Source organism: Lipotes vexillifer, unplaced genomic scaffold (assembly GCF_000442215.2).
Source record: "Lipotes vexillifer unplaced genomic scaffold, Lipotes_vexillifer_v1.1 scaffold810, whole genome shotgun sequence".
NCBI classification, from domain to species: Eukaryota; Metazoa; Chordata; class Mammalia; order Artiodactyla; family Lipotidae; genus Lipotes; species Lipotes vexillifer.
Genome location: NW_006797357.1, coordinates 115,745 through 133,902, shown reverse-complemented (window position 1 = coordinate 133,902; position 18,158 = coordinate 115,745). Strand labels below are relative to the sequence as shown.

General features: G+C 41.4%; 1 protein-coding gene across 2 annotated transcripts in view; it reads right to left on the bottom strand.

The window, feature by feature from the left end:
• ANKRD55 (ankyrin repeat domain 55) overlaps window positions 1-18,158 on the bottom strand; it is a 103,853-nt gene that overhangs the window by 42,090 nt on the left and 43,605 nt on the right. For both annotated transcript variants that reach the window (XM_007469265.1, XM_007469266.1), the window contains one exon: window positions 8,880-8,940. In XM_007469265.1, the coding sequence (XP_007469327.1) occupies window positions 8,880-8,940 (61 nt within the window). The remainder of the gene's footprint in view (window positions 1-8,879; window positions 8,941-18,158) is intronic.

Here is an 18,158-nt window from a genome sequence, read left to right as displayed (position 1 = left end):
CACGTAATATCAAACGGCGAAAATCTCCCAGAGATCTCCATCTCAACACGAGGACCCAGCTTCACTCAACGACCAGCAAGCTACAGTGCTGGACACCCTATGCGAAATAACTAGCAAGAGAGGAACACAACACCACCCATTAGCAGAGAGGCTGCCTAAAATCATAATAAGTCCACAGACACCCCAAATCACACCACCCCACCAGAAAGACAAGATCCAGCCTCATCCACCAGAACACAGGCACTAGTCCCCTCCACCAAGAAGCCTACACAACACACTGAACCAACCTTAGCCACTGGAGACAGACACCAAAAACAACGGGAACTATGAACCTGCAGCCTGCAAAAAGGAGACCCCAAACACAGTAAGATAGGCAAAATGAGAAGACAGAAAAACACACAGCAGGTGAAGGAGCAGGATAAAAACCCACCAGACCTAACAAATGAAGAGGAAATAGGCAGTCTACCTGAAAAAGAATTCAGAATAATGATAGTAAAGATGATCCAAAATCTTGGAAATAGAATGGACAAAATGCAAGAAACATTTAACAAGGACCTAGAAGAACTAAAGATGAAACAAACAATGATGAACAACACAATAAATGAAATTAAAAATACTCTAGATGGGATCAATAGCAGAATAACTGAGGCAGAAGAACGGATAAGTGACCTGGAAGATAAAATAGTGGAAATAACTACTGCAGAGCAGAATAAAGAAAAAAGAATGAAAAGAACTGAGGACAGTCTCAGAGACCTCTGGGACAACATTAAACGCACCAACATTCGAATTATAGGGGTTCCAGAAGAAGAAGAGAAAAAGAAAGGGACTGAGAAAATATTTGAAGAGATTATAGTTGAAAACTTCCCTAATATGGGAAAGGAAATCGTTAATCAAGTCCAGGAAGCACAGAGAGTCCCATACAGGATAAATTCAAGGAGAAATACGCCAAGACACATATTAATCAAACTGTCAAAAACTAAATACAAAGAAAGCATATTAAAAGCAGCAAGGGAAAAACAACAAATAACACACAAGGGAATCCCCATAAGGTTAACAGCTGATCTCTCAGCAGAAACTCTACAAGCCAGAAGGGAGTGGCAGGACATACTGAAAGTGATGAAGGAGAAAAACCTGCAACCAAGATTACTCTACCCAGCAAGGATCTCATTCAGATTTGATGGAGAAATTAAAACCTTTACAGACAAGCAAAAGCTGAGAGAGTTCAGCACCACCAAACCAGCTTTACAACAAATGCTAAAGGAACTTCTCTAGACAAAAACACAAGAGAAGGAAAAGACCTACAATAACAAACCCAAAACAATTAAGAAAATGGGAATAGGAACATACATATTGATAATTACATTAAATGTAAATGGATTAAATGCTCCCACCAAAAGACAAAGACTGGCTGAATGGATACAAAAACAAGACACGTATATATGCTGTCTACAAGAGAGCCACTTCAGACCTAGAGACACATACAGACGGAAAGTAAGGGGATGGAAAAAGATATTCCATGCAAATGGAAACCAAAAGAAAGCTGGAGTAGCAATTCTCATATCAGACAAAATAGACTTTAAAATAAAGACTATTAGAAGAGACAAAGAAGGACACTACATAATGATCAAGGGATCGATCCAAGAAGAAGATATAACTATTGTAAATATTTATGCACCCAACATAGGAGCACCTCAATACATAAGGCAAATACTAACAGCCATAAAAGGGGAAATCGACAGTAACACATTCATAGTACGGGACTCTAACACCCCACTTTCACCAATGGACAGATCATCCAAAATGAAAATAAATAAGGAAACCCAAGCTTTAAATGATACATTAACCAAGATGGACTTAATTGATATTTATAGGACATTCCATCCAAAAACAACAGAATACACATTTTTCTCAAGTGCTCATGGAACATTCTCCAGGATAGATCATATCTTGGGTCACAAATCAAGCCTTGGTAAATTTAAGAAAATTGAAATTGTATCAAGTATCTTTTCTGACCACAACGCTATGAGACTAGATATCAATTACAGGAAAAGAGATGTAAAAAATACAAACACATGGAGGCTAAACAATACACTACTTAATAACGAAGGGATCACCGAAGAAATCAAAGAGGAAATCAAAAAATACCTAGAAACGAATGACAATGGAGACATGATGACCCAAAACCTTATGGGATGCAGCAAAAGCAGTTCTAAGAGGGAAGTTTATAGCAATACAATCCTACCTTAAGAAACAGGAAACATCTCGAATAAACAACCTAACCTTGCACCTAAAGCAATGAGAGAAAGAAGAACAAAAAAAACCCAAAGTTAGCAGAAGGAAAGAAATCATAAAGATCAGATCAGCAATAATGAAAAAGAAATGAAGGAAACAATAGCAAAGATCAATAAAACTAAAAGCTGGTTCTTTGAGAAGATAAACAAAATTGATAAACCATTAGCCAGACTCATCAAGAAAAAAAGGGAGAAGACTCAAATCAATAGAATTAGAAATGAAAAAGGAGAAGTAACAACTGACACTGCAGAAATACAAAAGATCATGAGGGATTACTACAAGCAACTCTATGCCAATAAAATGGACAATCTGGAAGAAATGGACAAATTCTTAGAAATGCACAAACTGCCAAGACTGAATCAGGAAGAAATAGAAAATATGAACAGACCAATCACAAACACTGAAATTGAAACTGTGATTAAAAATCTTCCAACAAACAAAAGCCCAGGACCAGATGGCTTCACAGGCGAATTCTATCAAACATTTAGAGAAGAGCTAACACCTATCCTTCTCAAACTCTTCCAAAATATAGCAGAGGGAGGAACACTCCCAAACTCATTCTACGAGGCCACCATCACCTTGATACCAAAACCAGACAAGGATGTCACAAAGAAAGAAAACTACAGGCCAATATCACTGATGAACATAGATGCAAAAATCCTCAACAAAATACTAGCAAACAGAATCCAACAGCACATTAAAAGGATCATACACCATGACCAAGTGGGGTTTATTCCAGGAATGCAAGGATTCTTCAATATACGCAAATCAATCAACGTGATACACCATATTAACAAATTGAAGGAGAAAAACCATATGATCATCTCAATAGATGCAGAGAAAAGCTTTTGACAAGATTCAACACCCATTTATGATAAAAAGCCTGCAGAAAGTAGGCATAGAGGGAACTTTCCTCAAAATAATAAAGGCCATATATGACAAACCCACAGCCAAGATCGTCCCCAATGGTGAAAAACTGAAAGCATTTCCACTAAGATAAGGAACAAGACAAGGTTTCCCACTCTCACCACTCTTATTCAGCATAGTTTTGGAAGGTTTAGCCACAACAATCAGAGAAGAAAAGGAAATAAAAGGAATCCAAATGGGAAAAGAAGAAGCAAAGCCGTCACTGTTTGCAGATGACATGATACTATACATAGAGAATCCTAAAGATGCTACCAGAAGCTACTAGAACTAATCAATGAATTTGGTAAAGTAGCAGGGTACAAAATTAATGCACAGAAGTCTGTGGCATTCCTATACACTAATGATGAAAAATCTGAACGTGAAATCAAGAAAACACTCCCATTTACCATTGCAACAAAAAGATTAAAATATCTAGGAATAAACCTACCTAAGGAGACAAAAGACCTGTATGCAGAAAATTATAAGACACTGATGAAAGAAATTAAAGATGATACAAATAGATGGAGAGGTATACCATGTTCTTGGATTGGAAGAATCAGCATTGTGAAAATGACTATGCTATGCAAAGCAATCTACAGATTCAATGCAATCCCTATCAAACTATGACTGGCATTTTTCACAGAACTGGGACAAAAAATTTCACAATCTGTACGGAAATACAAAGGACCCCGAATAGCCAAAGCAATCTGAGAACGAATAACGGAGCTGGAGGATTCAGGCTCCCTGACTTCAGACTACACTACAAAGCTACAGTAATCAAGACAGTATGGTACTGGCACAAAAACAGAAATAGAGATCAATGGAACAGGATAGAAAGCCCAGAGATAAACCCACGCACATATGGTCACCTTATCTTTGATAAAGGTGGCAGGAATGTACAGTGGAGAAAGGACAGCCTCTTCAATAAGTGGTGCTGGGAAAACTGGACAGGTACATGTAAAAGTATGAGATTAGAACACTCCCTAACACCATACACAAAAATAAGCTCAAAATGGATTAAAGACCATATGTAAGGCCAGACACTATCAAACTCTTTGAGGAAAACATAGACATAAATCACAGCAAGATCCTTTTTGACCCACCTCCTAGAGAAATGGAAATAGAAACAAAAATAAACAAATGGGACCTAATGAAACTTAAAAGCTTTTGCACAGCGAAGGAAACCATAAACAAGACCAAAAGACAACCCTCAGAATGGGAGAAAATATTTGTAAATGAGGCAACTGACAAAGGATTAATCTCCAAAATTTACAAGCAGCTCATGCAGCTCAATATCAAAAAAACAAACAACCCAATCCAAAAATGGGCAGAAGACCTAAATAGACATTTCTCCAAAGAAGATATATAGACTGCCAACAAACACATGAAAGAATGCTCAACATCACTAATCATTAGGGAAATGCAAATCAAAACTACAATGAGATATCATCTCACACTGGTCAGAATGGCCATCATCAAAAAATCTAGAAACAATAAATGTTGGAGAGGGTGTGGAGAAAAGGGAACACTCTTGCACTGCTGGTGGGAATGTGAATTGGTACAGCCACTATGGAGAACAGTATGGAGGTTCCTTAAAGAACTACAAATAGGACTACCATATGACCCAGCAATCCCACTACTGGGCATATACCCTGAGAAAACCATAATTCAAAAATAGTCATGTACCAAAATGTTCATTTCAGCTCTATTTACAATAGCCAGGAGATGGAAATAACCTAAGTGTCCATCATCGGATGAATGGATAAAGATGTGCCACATATATACAATGGAATATTACTGAGCCGTAAAAAGAAACGAAATTGAGTTATTTGTAGTGAGGTGGATGGACCTAGAGTCTGTCATACAGAGTGAAGTCAGTCAGAAAGAGAAAGACAAATACCGTATGCTAACACATATGTATGGAATCTAAGAAAAAAATATGTCATGAAGAACCTAGGGGTAAGACGGGAATAAAGACACAGACCTACTAGAGAATGGACTTGAGGATATGGGGAGGGGGAAGGGTAAGCTGTGACAAAGTAAGAGAGTGGCATGGACATATATACACTACCAAACGTAAGATAACTGGTGGGAAGCAGCCGCATAGCACAGGGAGATCAGCTCATTGCTTTGTGACCGCCTGGAGGGGTGGAATAGGGAGGGTGGGAGGGAGGGAGACACAAGAGGGAAGAGATATGGGAACATATGTATATGTATAAGTGATTCACTTTGTTGTAAAGCAGAAACTAACACACCATTTTAAAGCAATTATACTCCAATAAAGATGTAAAAAAAAAAATAGATATGCAACAAGGATATACTATATAGCGTAGGGGATTATACTCTTGTAGTAACCTATAATGGAATATAATCTGCAAAAGTACTGAATCACTATGCTATATACCCGAAGCTAACACAATATGGTTAATCAACTCTATTTCAATTAAAAAAAATAGAACCCCTCCCACACACACAAATGTTCACTCTCTACTGCCCAACAATTTTTCTTCTAGAGAAATGCTCATATAAAATACTCAAGGAGGCTTATAGAAACACCCTTCAGAGTAGTGTTTGTGATAGTGAAAAATTGGAGACAACATAAATATTCATTCATACGGGAACAGAAAATATAAGGACGTATTTTCATAGTGTGAATCATGAAGCCATTAAAAGGAACGAGCCAGATTTATATGCATCAACATATCCAAGACACTCTAAGATATACTCTTGAGTGAAAATCAAAGTTGCAGAACAACATATAACATGAGATATGCTTCATGTTATACTCCATAGTGCCTATGTGTCTTTATATATATACACCCATAGTGTAAAAAGACAAAAGACTGGGAAAGAGACACATCAAATAGCAATTGGGGGCTAAGGTGGTGGGGTGGAAGTAATCATGGACTTCTAGTATTAGTTGTAATATTCAAATTTTTAAAGAAGCAAATGTGTTCATGTATTACTTATACAAGTAAAAACTAACAACACAAAAAACGTTTTAAGTCACTGAGCTCAGATCAGGACAGCCTCTAGAGTGATATTCATCTCTCTGATATAAAGTGGCAGATATGGTTTTTTTATGTAAGCAGTTAGAGGATGCCTTCAGAAACAAGATTTTTTCCTTCCTCTCTCCGTCTCTCCATTCTTTAGTTTCAGTTAACAATCTAATATGTCTCTTAATGAAGTTAGATTTCTATTAATTGATCATTTAACCTTTAACCATTATTGTGATAAGCTTGGGAGTCCTTCAGTTATTGGAAAATAATTTTATTCACACTATGTAGGGGTTGTGTCTTGCTTTTTCCTCTTGTCGTTAGGAAACCATAATGTTCTGCCAGCAATAGCTTACCTTTTCCCTGATTTCTTTTGCCTTTGCTGTTTTTTGCTTCCTGTTATTTAGCAGATGTAGAGTGTGTGTGTGCTTTAACTGTTATCCCCTCATATATGATTGTGCTTGGAAGTCACTGGAAAAGTGATTGTGGGAGGGGCGGGGTTCAGTAAGCGACTGCTTATTCAGAACACCGAGAAGCCAAATGCAGGAACTCCTCCAAGGTAACAAATGACAAAGCCTGGGCCGTGTTCTTTCCATTTCAGAACTGTCCTTTGTCCAATGGCAAAGAGCAAATTAGCCCTTGCAAATTTATGTGGATTGGCTCACACCAGCAATATATATGTTAATGAAACACACAGGCAAGACCTAGTAGTTGGCTTCAGATGGATTTAGATTTCAAACATGCTGTGACATGGTGCGAAGAGGAAGCTGCGACATTGGGGGGAAGTGTCCTTTTTGAAGCTCCTGCTCAAAAATGCCAACGGGTCAGAATGCTGGTGTAAGAGCAGGAGGAATGTTCTCTGAGAGGTTGCTTTGCATGAGAAGGAACTAGAGACTTTTCCAATATTTACCACATATTATCTGCAAAGTGTTACAACTACCACCGTTCGAAAGATTTTTGTCTACATTGTCTCCACCAGCCAAGGGCCTCCCAGGGTGGGAAAAAATAGGGAACTGTCACTTTGCTAGGGGATGTTCAGCTCCACTGAGGAGGGGACAGAGTTGGATGTCTGTAAGAGGAATTTAGCTTTAGGGTGTGAATGACTGAATTTCCCCCCTTTCTAATAAGTCCCAGTTAGTGGGGGGAGTGAAGGTAGGAGTTGGAGGTGCAAGAAGTGGTTGGCAAGTTGCCCAAAATCTAGAAGTTCTTGATCAGCTGACATAAACTGCAAGCCCCCAAGCTCCCTGATTTCACACCATGGGCAGAGTGATCAGAGTGTACTTTCTCATCGCTGGTTCTCGTTTTTAAAGCAGAAGTTTAAAACAGTGCAGTATTCTCTCATCTGAGGTTTTGCTTTAAACCACTGAAGACATGGGGGGGTGAAAGCAGCATGTGCCCACTGAGGCAGGGAGGTGTCCAACCTCAGACCCAGGCTGTGATGTAGGGGCTTTTTGGTGTGGTCATTACTGGCAAGCCCGTTGGAAGAAGGCCTTTGTTCAGAAGGCTCAAGAAAGATGGGGAGCCCAGCCCAGGAGAAATATGGGGTAGGGGGCCCGCCCCTGTTAGAGGGCTTCCTCCCATCCTGTTGTCTATGGCCAGTTCATCTTGAAAACAGTGTTATTTGGCATCTTGAGGCATATGCACTTTCAGTGCTATCAGACTTCCTTAAAGTTATCAGACATTCTTAGTACAGTCAAACCAAGCTTACTTTAAAAAAAAAATTCCTTTAAAAATCGGGTATTTAAATCAGTTTTAAGAAACTATTAAAGAAATCAGGCTGGCCAATAAAAATCAGACCTGGTTTTTAGAAGAGTTAAGTAGATAAAAGACCCTCAGCTGCTTTGGGGTGGCTCTGCCTGGTCTGATCCACCCTCCCTCAGGAACTTAGCTGGGAGTGCTGTGCTGTCTTGTTGGAAGCCTTGTACAGGATTGCCTTGCAACGTAAAGCAAACAGCAGCTGTGATCATTGGCATTAATAATGTGGCTTCTGGGCTTCCCTGGTGGCACAGTGGTTGAGAATCTGCCTGCTAATGCAGGGGACACGGGTTCGAGCCCTGGTCTGGGAGGATCCCACATGCCGCGGAGCAACAGGGCCCGTGAGCCACAACTACTGAGCCTGCGCGTCTGGAGCCTGTGCTCTGCAACAAGAGAGGCCGCGATAGTGAGAGGCCCGTGCACCGCGATGAAGAGTGGCCCCCGCTTGCCACAACTAGAGAAAGCCCTCGCACAGAAACTAAGACCCGACACAGCAAAAATAAATTAAAAAAATAATAATAATGTGGCTTCTGGAGCAGGGAGCCTAGAATTATTGTCTATCTGTCATCTTTCACTCAAAGAGAGAGTGTCAGCAGCCACTGAAGTTTCTGGTACTTGAGAAGACAGAAAAGAGCAATATTTATTTCTCAATGTCCAAAGGGAAATTACAAAATTTCAGTGGTATGATAAATGCTTAAATACTTAATGCAATAAATCCTTCCCTATTAAACGCTACCGACACCCACAGAGGGATAAATTTCTTCCTGAGAATTAATAGTGGAGACACAGGCTTCCCTCTCAGGGTAGGAACACAGAACTGCTTCACCCCCTCCCTGCACCTTTAAGAGAGGAAGCACTGTGGTTCAGAAAAGCCCTTATTCCCACCCTAACATGCACAATGCCAACTGTTCCTTGAGAGGGCAGGCTCACCTCACTGTCCTGCTGATTAATCTCGTTGAGGCTTGACTGTTGTAGCAGGACTGTTAGGAGCCTGTAAAGTAAAACAGGAGAAGTGACTTAAAAGAGCAGAGTCTGAATGTGAACATGACATTAGAAATACAGTCTGCTGAAGGCCTCCAAATGACCATATGCCCTTTGCATTTACTAGGGGAAAGATCCATGGAAAAAAAGCCAGTGTGATAGGTAAGAAGGCACAAGAAGGCAGGTAGGAGGAAGACTTCTATCTCTTCTCCCACCTCCTCTCTATCTTAGTGCTTCTGGAGCAGCCAAAGAGAACGGAGAAAGCGAATCCTCACACTTATTACTCACCAGAACGGTATCCCTTTGTGTTCACTCTAAGAAGCAAAGTCCTCCAGTGCTTATTTTTTATTCATTTTCCATAAACTTATAGAGTGCTTTCAAATTGCTTCACCACTAGGTACACGTGTCATGCCTTCTAAATGTACAGGTTATACCTGGAGGCAGTCAGCATTTACAGCTTCCGCTTATTCTTTCTAAAACGCACAAATACCTAAGCATGCAATGGCAGTTATCAGTGTGAAACAACTGCCAATGATTCTCAAGTTCAAGTTCTTATCCCACTTGGGCCCAATACTTGGTTGACTGAGGTCAGTACTCCATATGTGGGAAAGACGCAGTTGAGTACAGTGGTTAGGAGCCCAGACTCTGGAGCCAGACTACCTGGGTTCACATCCCAGTCCTGTCACTGACCACCTCTGCGAGCACAGGCAAGTAACTTCACTTCTCTGTGCCTATGCATCCTCATCTATAAAATGGGGGTAATAAAAAGTGCCTACCTTATAGATCAGTGTGAGGATTAAATGAGTTAATATGCATACAGCATTTAAAGCATGCCTAGAACACAGTAAGTATTATTTCTAGAATACTTAACCCTAGAAGTTTTAACCCCGGCTCCATCTCAGAATTCCCTGGGGAGATTTTTTTTTTTTTACCTGGGCTGTATATTCAAGGTTTCTGACGCAGGAGGTCTGGAGAGAAGCGTAGCTTCTACCGTTTAAATAAGCTGTTCAGAAAATTCTGGTAAACAATCAGATTTGGAAACCACTGAGAAAGGTGCTGAATGAATAAATCAGTGGGTACTCCTTGTTATAGAAGGAATTGTGTCCCTCCCAAATCTGTATGTTGAAGCTCTAACCCCCCAATGCCTTAGAATGTGACTATATTTGGAGATAGAGCCTTTAAAGAGGTAATTAAGTTAAAATGAAGGATTACAGCGGGCCTTAATCCCATTTGACTGGTGTTCTCATAAAAAGAGATTAGGACACACAGAGTGACACCAGAGGCACACGCTTACAGTGGAAAGACCATGTGAAGAGGCAGCAAGAGGATGGCAATCTGCAAGCCAAGGAGAGAGTCTCAGAGGAAACCAACCCTGCTGGTACCTTGATGTTGGCCTTCCAGCAGCAGCCTTCAGAACTGTGAAAAAATAAATTTCTGCTGTTTAAGCCATCCAGCCTGTGGTATTTTGTTACAGTCACCCCAGCAAACTAATATACTCACCAAGATGATAAAGGATTGTCTATGGGCAGACAATGAAAAAATTCGGCAATTATTTTGGAAGAATTATTTGAAAAGTAAAATGGCTTAGCCTCCTCCTGAATCAGATTTTCACTGTCTCTCAGCTGAGATGACATCTAAAGTCCTAAGTAGTAAATTGCTTAATATTAATCAGAGGGATTGATCATACTGTGTTACAAAGAGAACTTAAATGGGGGTGGAATATAACCAAGAAGCCTAGGTTTTAAATCTAGTCTTATCACTGTTTTCTGGGGAGCCAGGATACTGCTGCGATTTAATTCTGGCCTCACCACTGCATGACCTCTCTGAGCTTCTGTATCCTCACTTCTCTAACAAGGGTAATAACAGCGGTGGTGGTGGCGGTGAGGGTTAAATAACATAACAGGTGTAAAACTCCTAGTTTACAGATTTTAAAGGAACAGTGGCTATGACTGTAAATGGCACATCTCTTTATCCTTTCTGAATTCTAGAATTTCTCCGTCAGGTGGGAAGATGCTACAAAAATAATTGTATTTTGGTTAATGCTATTTTTTATATTTTCCCTTAGAGCTGCTTTATGGGGAGGGAGGGTAACGGGTGACTATCTTTCTTCTTTCTCTCTTTCCTTCTCTCTCTCTCTCCCCCCACCCTCTCTCTCTCTCTCATTAATGGCCATTGTCTAATCTCTAGGGCACACGTGGTCCGAAGTGCTGGGGGAGGGAGAGTGAGAGTGAGCAGAGGTCAGTGGTGGTCCAATCTGGTTATCCTCGGCTAACCCTGAGCAGACTGAGATCAGCTGTAGTCGGACAGGATCTTCTGGGGCTCCTCCAGAGCAGCGTGATCATACTGGGGGAAGTTGGCTCTAACCATGTGAGAATGGGGGTGGGGAGATCAAGACCTCTTCTCACCTCCTGGGTGAGCCTCCAAGGGTCACAGGGTGAGCCCTGTGCTGGATAGTCCTCTGTTTGTCTCTCAGATCCAGTCTCTGCCCTGCAGTGTCCTACTCTGAGGCTGACCTCCAATAATTCATCATTCAGGTCCCTTGCCCTCTGACCTCCCACTGGGTTTGGTCAGTGGGAGAACCAGCAGGAGGAAGGAGAGAAGCCACTTCTCTTTCTGACAATGATTTTTTTCCTCTACTAAAGGCCTTGGTGGCCCCTGCCAGGTGGCCCCTCTCCTACATTACAACTACTGCCCAGCTCTCAGCAGGTTTCCAGTAACAGCTTCCTTCCTCACCTCTTGTGGCCTAGGGGAGGAACATTTTCCTGCTTTTGGAAGGGAGTGGGGGTGACAGAGTGTCACCATCTCTTGCCGGTTAATTTCAAATAGTCTTTCATTAAACTTTCTTAGTCATCTCGTTTACTATTTCATGTCTTCCCTGTCACGACCCTGAGTGATATATGCCAATCTATACTGCTTGCCTCCATTTGATTCCTAAGTCACCGAGACTCATCGATTTTTAAAGCTGGTACAAATTTACAGATGAGTATTCTCTCTCTCTCTTTCTCTCATTTTATGAGAGCAAATGACCTGATGCACTACACTGCTTGCCAAGGCCATCACACTTTGCCTTGGTTGTCCAGCCTGGACTAGAAACCAGGTGTCTGCTTTCCAGCCTTGTGCTTCTATACTGTTCCGTGGTTCAGAGGTAATCTGCAAGATACTTGTCCCACATCTGTCTTAATTAACAGCGGACTTGTAGACCTCTTAGTTTTGTTTTCTCAGAGCTCCTGTTTTGTGCTAAGGTGACCCAGGAGTATTTCTCCCATGACCCCCCAGCCCAATTTCCTATTAGCACCAGCTAAAACTCTGCTCTCAGATCTCCAGGCCACAGCATAAGGCTCACCTCATCCCAGCTGCCAGGACAGCGGGCACAGGTCCCCAGCAGGAGCTTTCCCAGACAGGCAGAGTGGTGAGTGATAAGAGCATGGAGGCTGGAGCCAGACTGCCTCTATTAGAAGCCCTGCTCCCTCACCAATCAGCCAGACCTTGGACAAGTTATAAAACTCTCAGTGCCTACATTTTCTTATCTGTAAAATAAACAACAACAACCCTACTTCTTAAAGATCTGCTGTAACTTTAAATGGGTCAAAGCATATAAAGCACTTAACATGGACTTTACATACTATAATAAATTCTATATAATGATTAATTTCTTAAAAGGCTCCTACCCTTTATATTCTGGGGTCCCATGATTGCCATTAGGTGATTGGTAGGCCAGAGAGAGCTCAGCTAGATGTATCGAGGAAAGGGGGGAGGGTTGTCTCCTTGAGCTTCTCTGTTTTGCTGGCCCCTTGGGCTCACAGTCTTGGAGGGGGCTCAGCCCAGGGATGGCTGGGAAAAAGGGTCCCCAAGCCAGTCATCTGCTCTCCTGTCCCTGAAGCTGCCTGAAACATCCACTGCACGTTAGAATGCATCACCTGGAAACTAGAGAACAGGACCCCAAAGAAATGATTTCCTTCCTCCCTCTGGCTGTAGTCAAGAGCAATGAAAAGAGGCAGAGCTGCTGGCACTCTGGCAGGAAAAAAAAAAAAAATCTGCTGGTAACCATGGAGACCATAAAAAAGACTTTCAGAGAGCCCTGTGGCTGCTTTCAGAGGAAATCGCTGCTTGCCTTGCAACTCTAGCATGCGCAGTGTTGTACAAACACAACTGCGTGCTCTTTGGAGCTTTGTCTTAATGATCATGCCCCCTCTTTCACGTGGATGCCCTCTGAATGTCCCAGCCAAGGAAGCAAGAAAAGCAATGGGGAGCTGAAAGGGAGAAAACTCGGACCTGCTGAGAAGCAGAGCATTCAAAGCAGGAAGGGGACTCGTGAGATGAAACCTGGGCTCCTTTGCTTTTTGTACATCCAGCTTGCCTTCGTGTTCTTAATTATAGGTCCTTCATCCCGGCATCAGCTTAGATTTCCCACAGAGATGTAGCTTAGCTAAGGCTGTATATTGCCACTGGTTGGTTTGCTAGTGAGTTGTTTCCATCAGAGAACCAAAATTTCTCTGGAGGCAAAGGGCTAATTGAAGTGTCCCCTTGGCTTGTTTATAAGCTGCTTCAGTTTGAGACTTCACTCTAAATAGTCTCCAGCAAGCACCGAGTGGAAGGAGTGTGCTGTTTGGAAATATAGGAGTTAGTGGATTTTAAAAGGAGTATGAATACCTGAGTACAAGGCCACAATGTGGCTGGTACATACGCTTATGATTAGAGGAAAAATATAGATGCATGTACACTGAATGGTTGAGTCTAATGTTCATTGGGTTCTAAAATCTTGCAATGCTCTACAATGTCCCAAGGTTAATACAAATGGGAGCGATGTTCATACCCTGATGACTTTCGCAGTAAATGTGTGCTCATGTCAGTGGGTGCAGGACTGTGTGGGCATGCACCTGTGTGTGCAGATATATTTGTTGTGGACCTGTGTGTGCTAAGGTGAGGAAGGCCAGGGTGAGAGCTGGTGGGTGGCCGCAGCAGGGTTTCATTCTTTAGTGCTGATCTACGGTACTTTATTTCTATCTTCCATCATCATCATCGATATCATCACCCTCATCATCACCACTAACACTTACTGAACATGGACAACTGACAGTGTTCAGTGCTCTCCACATATTTCCTCATTCACTTTTGCCTACTTACCTATGAGGTAAGTACTGTATTATTCCTACTTTCTAGAAAAGAAAGCTAGCTGAACCTTGACATGTTAACTTGCCCAAGATAATATGGTCTGTAAGATATGGAGCCAGATTCATATTCAGTCAGTCTGACTCCTGAGCTGGCACTCCTGGCCACCCTTTACCTCAATCCAAAAACAGGAATTTAGGTGGTTTTCAGATACATATAGTAAAACAAGATCACAAGCGAAAAAACTAGGCAAAGAGAAAATGAGGGCAGGATAAAGAACACATAATTATGGTCCTATGTGCATGCCAGAGGTGAGACACAAATTGGGCTTTGAGTTTTCTAAATATGCAAAGAGAGAAACATGATCATAAGTCACAGTGTCCACATAGTAAAAATAAAAAATAATTTATCAGGAGCACAGGAATTTCTCCTTTAGTAGAAATTTTTCTTGTGGTTTTTCAGAAAAGATTTTTTTGGACACTGTAACAAAAGAAAAATTTCCCGACAATCAGACAATAAGGAGTTTTGTATGGCTGTTTCTTATAAGGCCTCTCAGTGTAGACTGAGGGCTTAATGATAAAATGTGACCATTAAAGTAAATTCAACAGGGTCCACAGCAGTGGACTCCAGGAGCACAGCAGACCCATTGGGCAGGTTACTTATCTTCACACATGCAGTAAGCAATTAGTTTTCTTCTTGATGCCTTAGTTTTCTCATCTATAAAATGGGGATAGAAATATTACCTATCACATAGAGGTGTGGTAAAGATTAGATGAGATATTACATGGAAAGCACTAAGAACTTTGCTCAGAACATGATAAACAATCAGTGCTGTTTGTCATCATCATCCTTTTTGTAACTACAGACCTACATGCTTTAATGGTCAGACAAGTTGGCCTAAAGTTGTATCCACTTAGGAAAATTAAATAGGCAAACAGGTATGCATGGCCTAATGGAAGGTCACTCCCTTCTGCGTTATGATTTTAGGATTAGAAAGTGCCCATAAGACAGACCAAGATTTTTTTTTTCTCAGAAAACGATTCTGAGTTCATGCAAACACACAAACAAATGGGCAACTGAAGTCCAACTTCTCTGGTGCGGTTAGTTTCGGCTTGAAGGATTTAATGCAGATGTTATCAAACTCTGCCACGGCCATAAAATTTCTCAGTAAAACAATGATAAAATATCTAATTTTAAGCAATGTAATTCCATAAGGAATCCTTTCAATCAAGCTAGTTTTGAAATGTTCTCTAGGTAACAAAGCCAGTTGATTTGCTATATGGGTTGTGTCAAACTAAAGGTTGGCACTTGCCATCTATCCCTACAAGGATTAAATCACAAGCTGCTGAGACTGCTGACCTTCAACACCCCCTGAAAGGAGTTCAGGGTGGAGATCAGGAATGAGGCACTCTGTGCTGTGGGAAAAACTGGCAGAACTGGCCTTTAGATAGTTAGAGATTTGCAGGAGAAGATTTTATGAGCCCAATTCTTGCATCTCCTCATATCTAGAAAAGCACTAAAATCTTTCATGTTGACGTCTGCTCCTTGTGACCAGCAGCAAGCTTCTGCAAAAATGTGTGCTGGACTGCACTTACTCCCCCTTCACTAAAATCACATATATACTGACCTCCCCCCCTACCCCTTTGCAGCAGTTTCTCAGAGCTATCTGACATGCTCTCTCCTGGGCTATAAGTCCTCATTTTGCCCCAAATAAAACTTAACTCACAACTCTCATGTTGTGCTTTTTTTTTTTTTTTTCAGTCGACAGTTGTTAGGGTTTAACCCAATTCATTTCCGGAGAACATTTAACAGGTATAATAATTTTGGTTTTGGAATATTTAATCTTAACCTTTGGGTTTTACTAGGTACAGCAGCTAGCATTACCATAACTAAAGCAGATTTTATCTTCCAGAATCAGCTAACTGTCCATTTAGGACAATAAAACTATATCATCAGCACACAGAGGATGTTTATTTTTCTGGCTTCAGCTCTTCCTAAGGTGGTGACTGGGTCATTTGGGACAATTTCACAAGAAGGGGAAGCCACGGCTCTGTGTTATCTCAGTTATAGTGATGTAATGTAAATCCCAGAGAGTCTAGGGGCACTGCTGGGCATAATAAGTCCACAAAAGAGGAAGTACACTTGGTTTTTAATATATTATTGTAGTGATTTCAGATGATGAGCCAAATCTGTTGACCAAATTGATCCTGAGTGTGATTCTGACTGCCAAGGCTTAGTTCACCCCTCAGGTGCAATGGTTTAATGGCAGAGCCAGGTTTTCACCAAAATTCTTGCCCCCCTTTCTTGGATTGGAATCGTCACCAGAAGGTGGATTCTTGGTCAGGGACTATATTCCCCACCGCTCTTTATGGCCAAATGACTCATTCTTCTTAATGGAATGTGAGCAGAAGTGAACTGTGTCATTCACAGGCTGAGATTTTAAAGAAATAAGTGAGGCTTATCTAAGCTCCTCTTACCCTATCTGCAGGCCAAACAAAAAGGATTCTGTGATGCTAGGAGATGATGAAGCCACAAGCTTGCATCCCTGACTTACCTGCGGAGGGGAGGCTCCCTGCCCCCATCCAGGAAACCTACATTGGACTAAACTTTTATTATGTTAAAATGCTGAAGCTTTGGGTTTTATTTGTTACAACAGCTATGATTACCATAACTAAAGCAGGTGTTCATTTTCCAGAATCAGGTAGATTTTGAAATGACTACTCTGAGTGAGGCAGGTAAAAATCATCTAAGTGGAGTAAATTGGGGCAGAATAGTCTTAAAAGGTACGTTTAAAATGTATTTTCTGAAGATTACTCTTGGGAAGACAGTATGATTTTGTGACTAAATATTTGTGTGGGTTGTCTAGAAAAGTCACTCTTTTTTCATCAAAAGGTAGTCATCTTTTTATGATGTCTACTGATTGTTAGCTCTGAGCTTGCTGTTTCTTCTCTAAACTTCCTTGTTTTGTTGGGCTTTGAGTAAATCCTAGTTTTCTATTATTCCTGGATATGATCCAATGATAATAAGAGGCAAGGCTTGGTTGGGAATAGTCCTGGAATTTCCCAAGTCCTTTAACTTTAGTGTAAACAGACTGAAATGAAGAAATCCTATTACCTCTCAACCTGGAAGGCGCCTTGGTCTCCTCAACCCCCGCATGGCTTCAGTTTACTTCTGAACACAGGGTCTGAAGGAGGCAGCAGAATGCACCCACGGTGCTGCTGGCCTGCAGCCTAGCTCTGGGGAGTGTGAAGTTCCTGTCAGAGGCCTGCTCTGTCAGCAGAGGTTCAGGAAGTGCCTGGAACGGAACCTTGCTGATTCCACAGTGGGAAGTGTGCTGTCATCAAGCTGCCAGGAGGGGCTTTCGAAAGACTGGGGACCCAGGCCTCTTGCATACAGAGGTCTGGGGTAGCTACACTTGGTCTGGGTAAAGCTTTTTCCTTTGTTGCTCAATCGTTTTACAAAAAGGTGACCTCAATCATCCAACTATTTGAGGGCTTTCTTTGCATGGTCTCCAGCAGCACACACTTCTGGTTTTCCTTCTCATCCACTGGTCCCCCTGTCTCAGTCTCCTTTGCTGGGTCTTTGCCTCCTTCCAGCCCATAGATGTTGGCATGACTCTGGGTTCATACATTAACCTTCCCTTACCCTGTTTGGTTTCCATCACAGCAATCGTCACTATTTGAAATTATCCTATTTATTTGTCTACTAGTGTGCCACTTAACTCCTGCGCTAGAAAGTAAGCTCTGTGAGGTCAGAGACACTGGCTTGCTCACTGGGGAACTCTAGGGCCTAGAGCAGTGGATGGTCCATAATAAGCACTCAATAAATAGTTATTGAGTTAATAATTGACTGATTAATTGAATGAATGAATATAAGAAATTCAGATGATGACAAACAGCATTTCTTCTTAAATCAGAGGCTAGGAGAAAAGGGTTTTATCTAAGTAAAATTGGGATTGAGACTAGAGTTGAGATTGTTCCAGGATATTTTGATTCACTGAGATGGGGTCCTGTCTGCTGCAAATACCAAAAAAATGGATGGATTTTGTTTTTATTTGCCACATGGATTGGATTAGGTGACCTTCTAATCCAAGTTGGGTGCCTCCCAACTTGAGCGTCG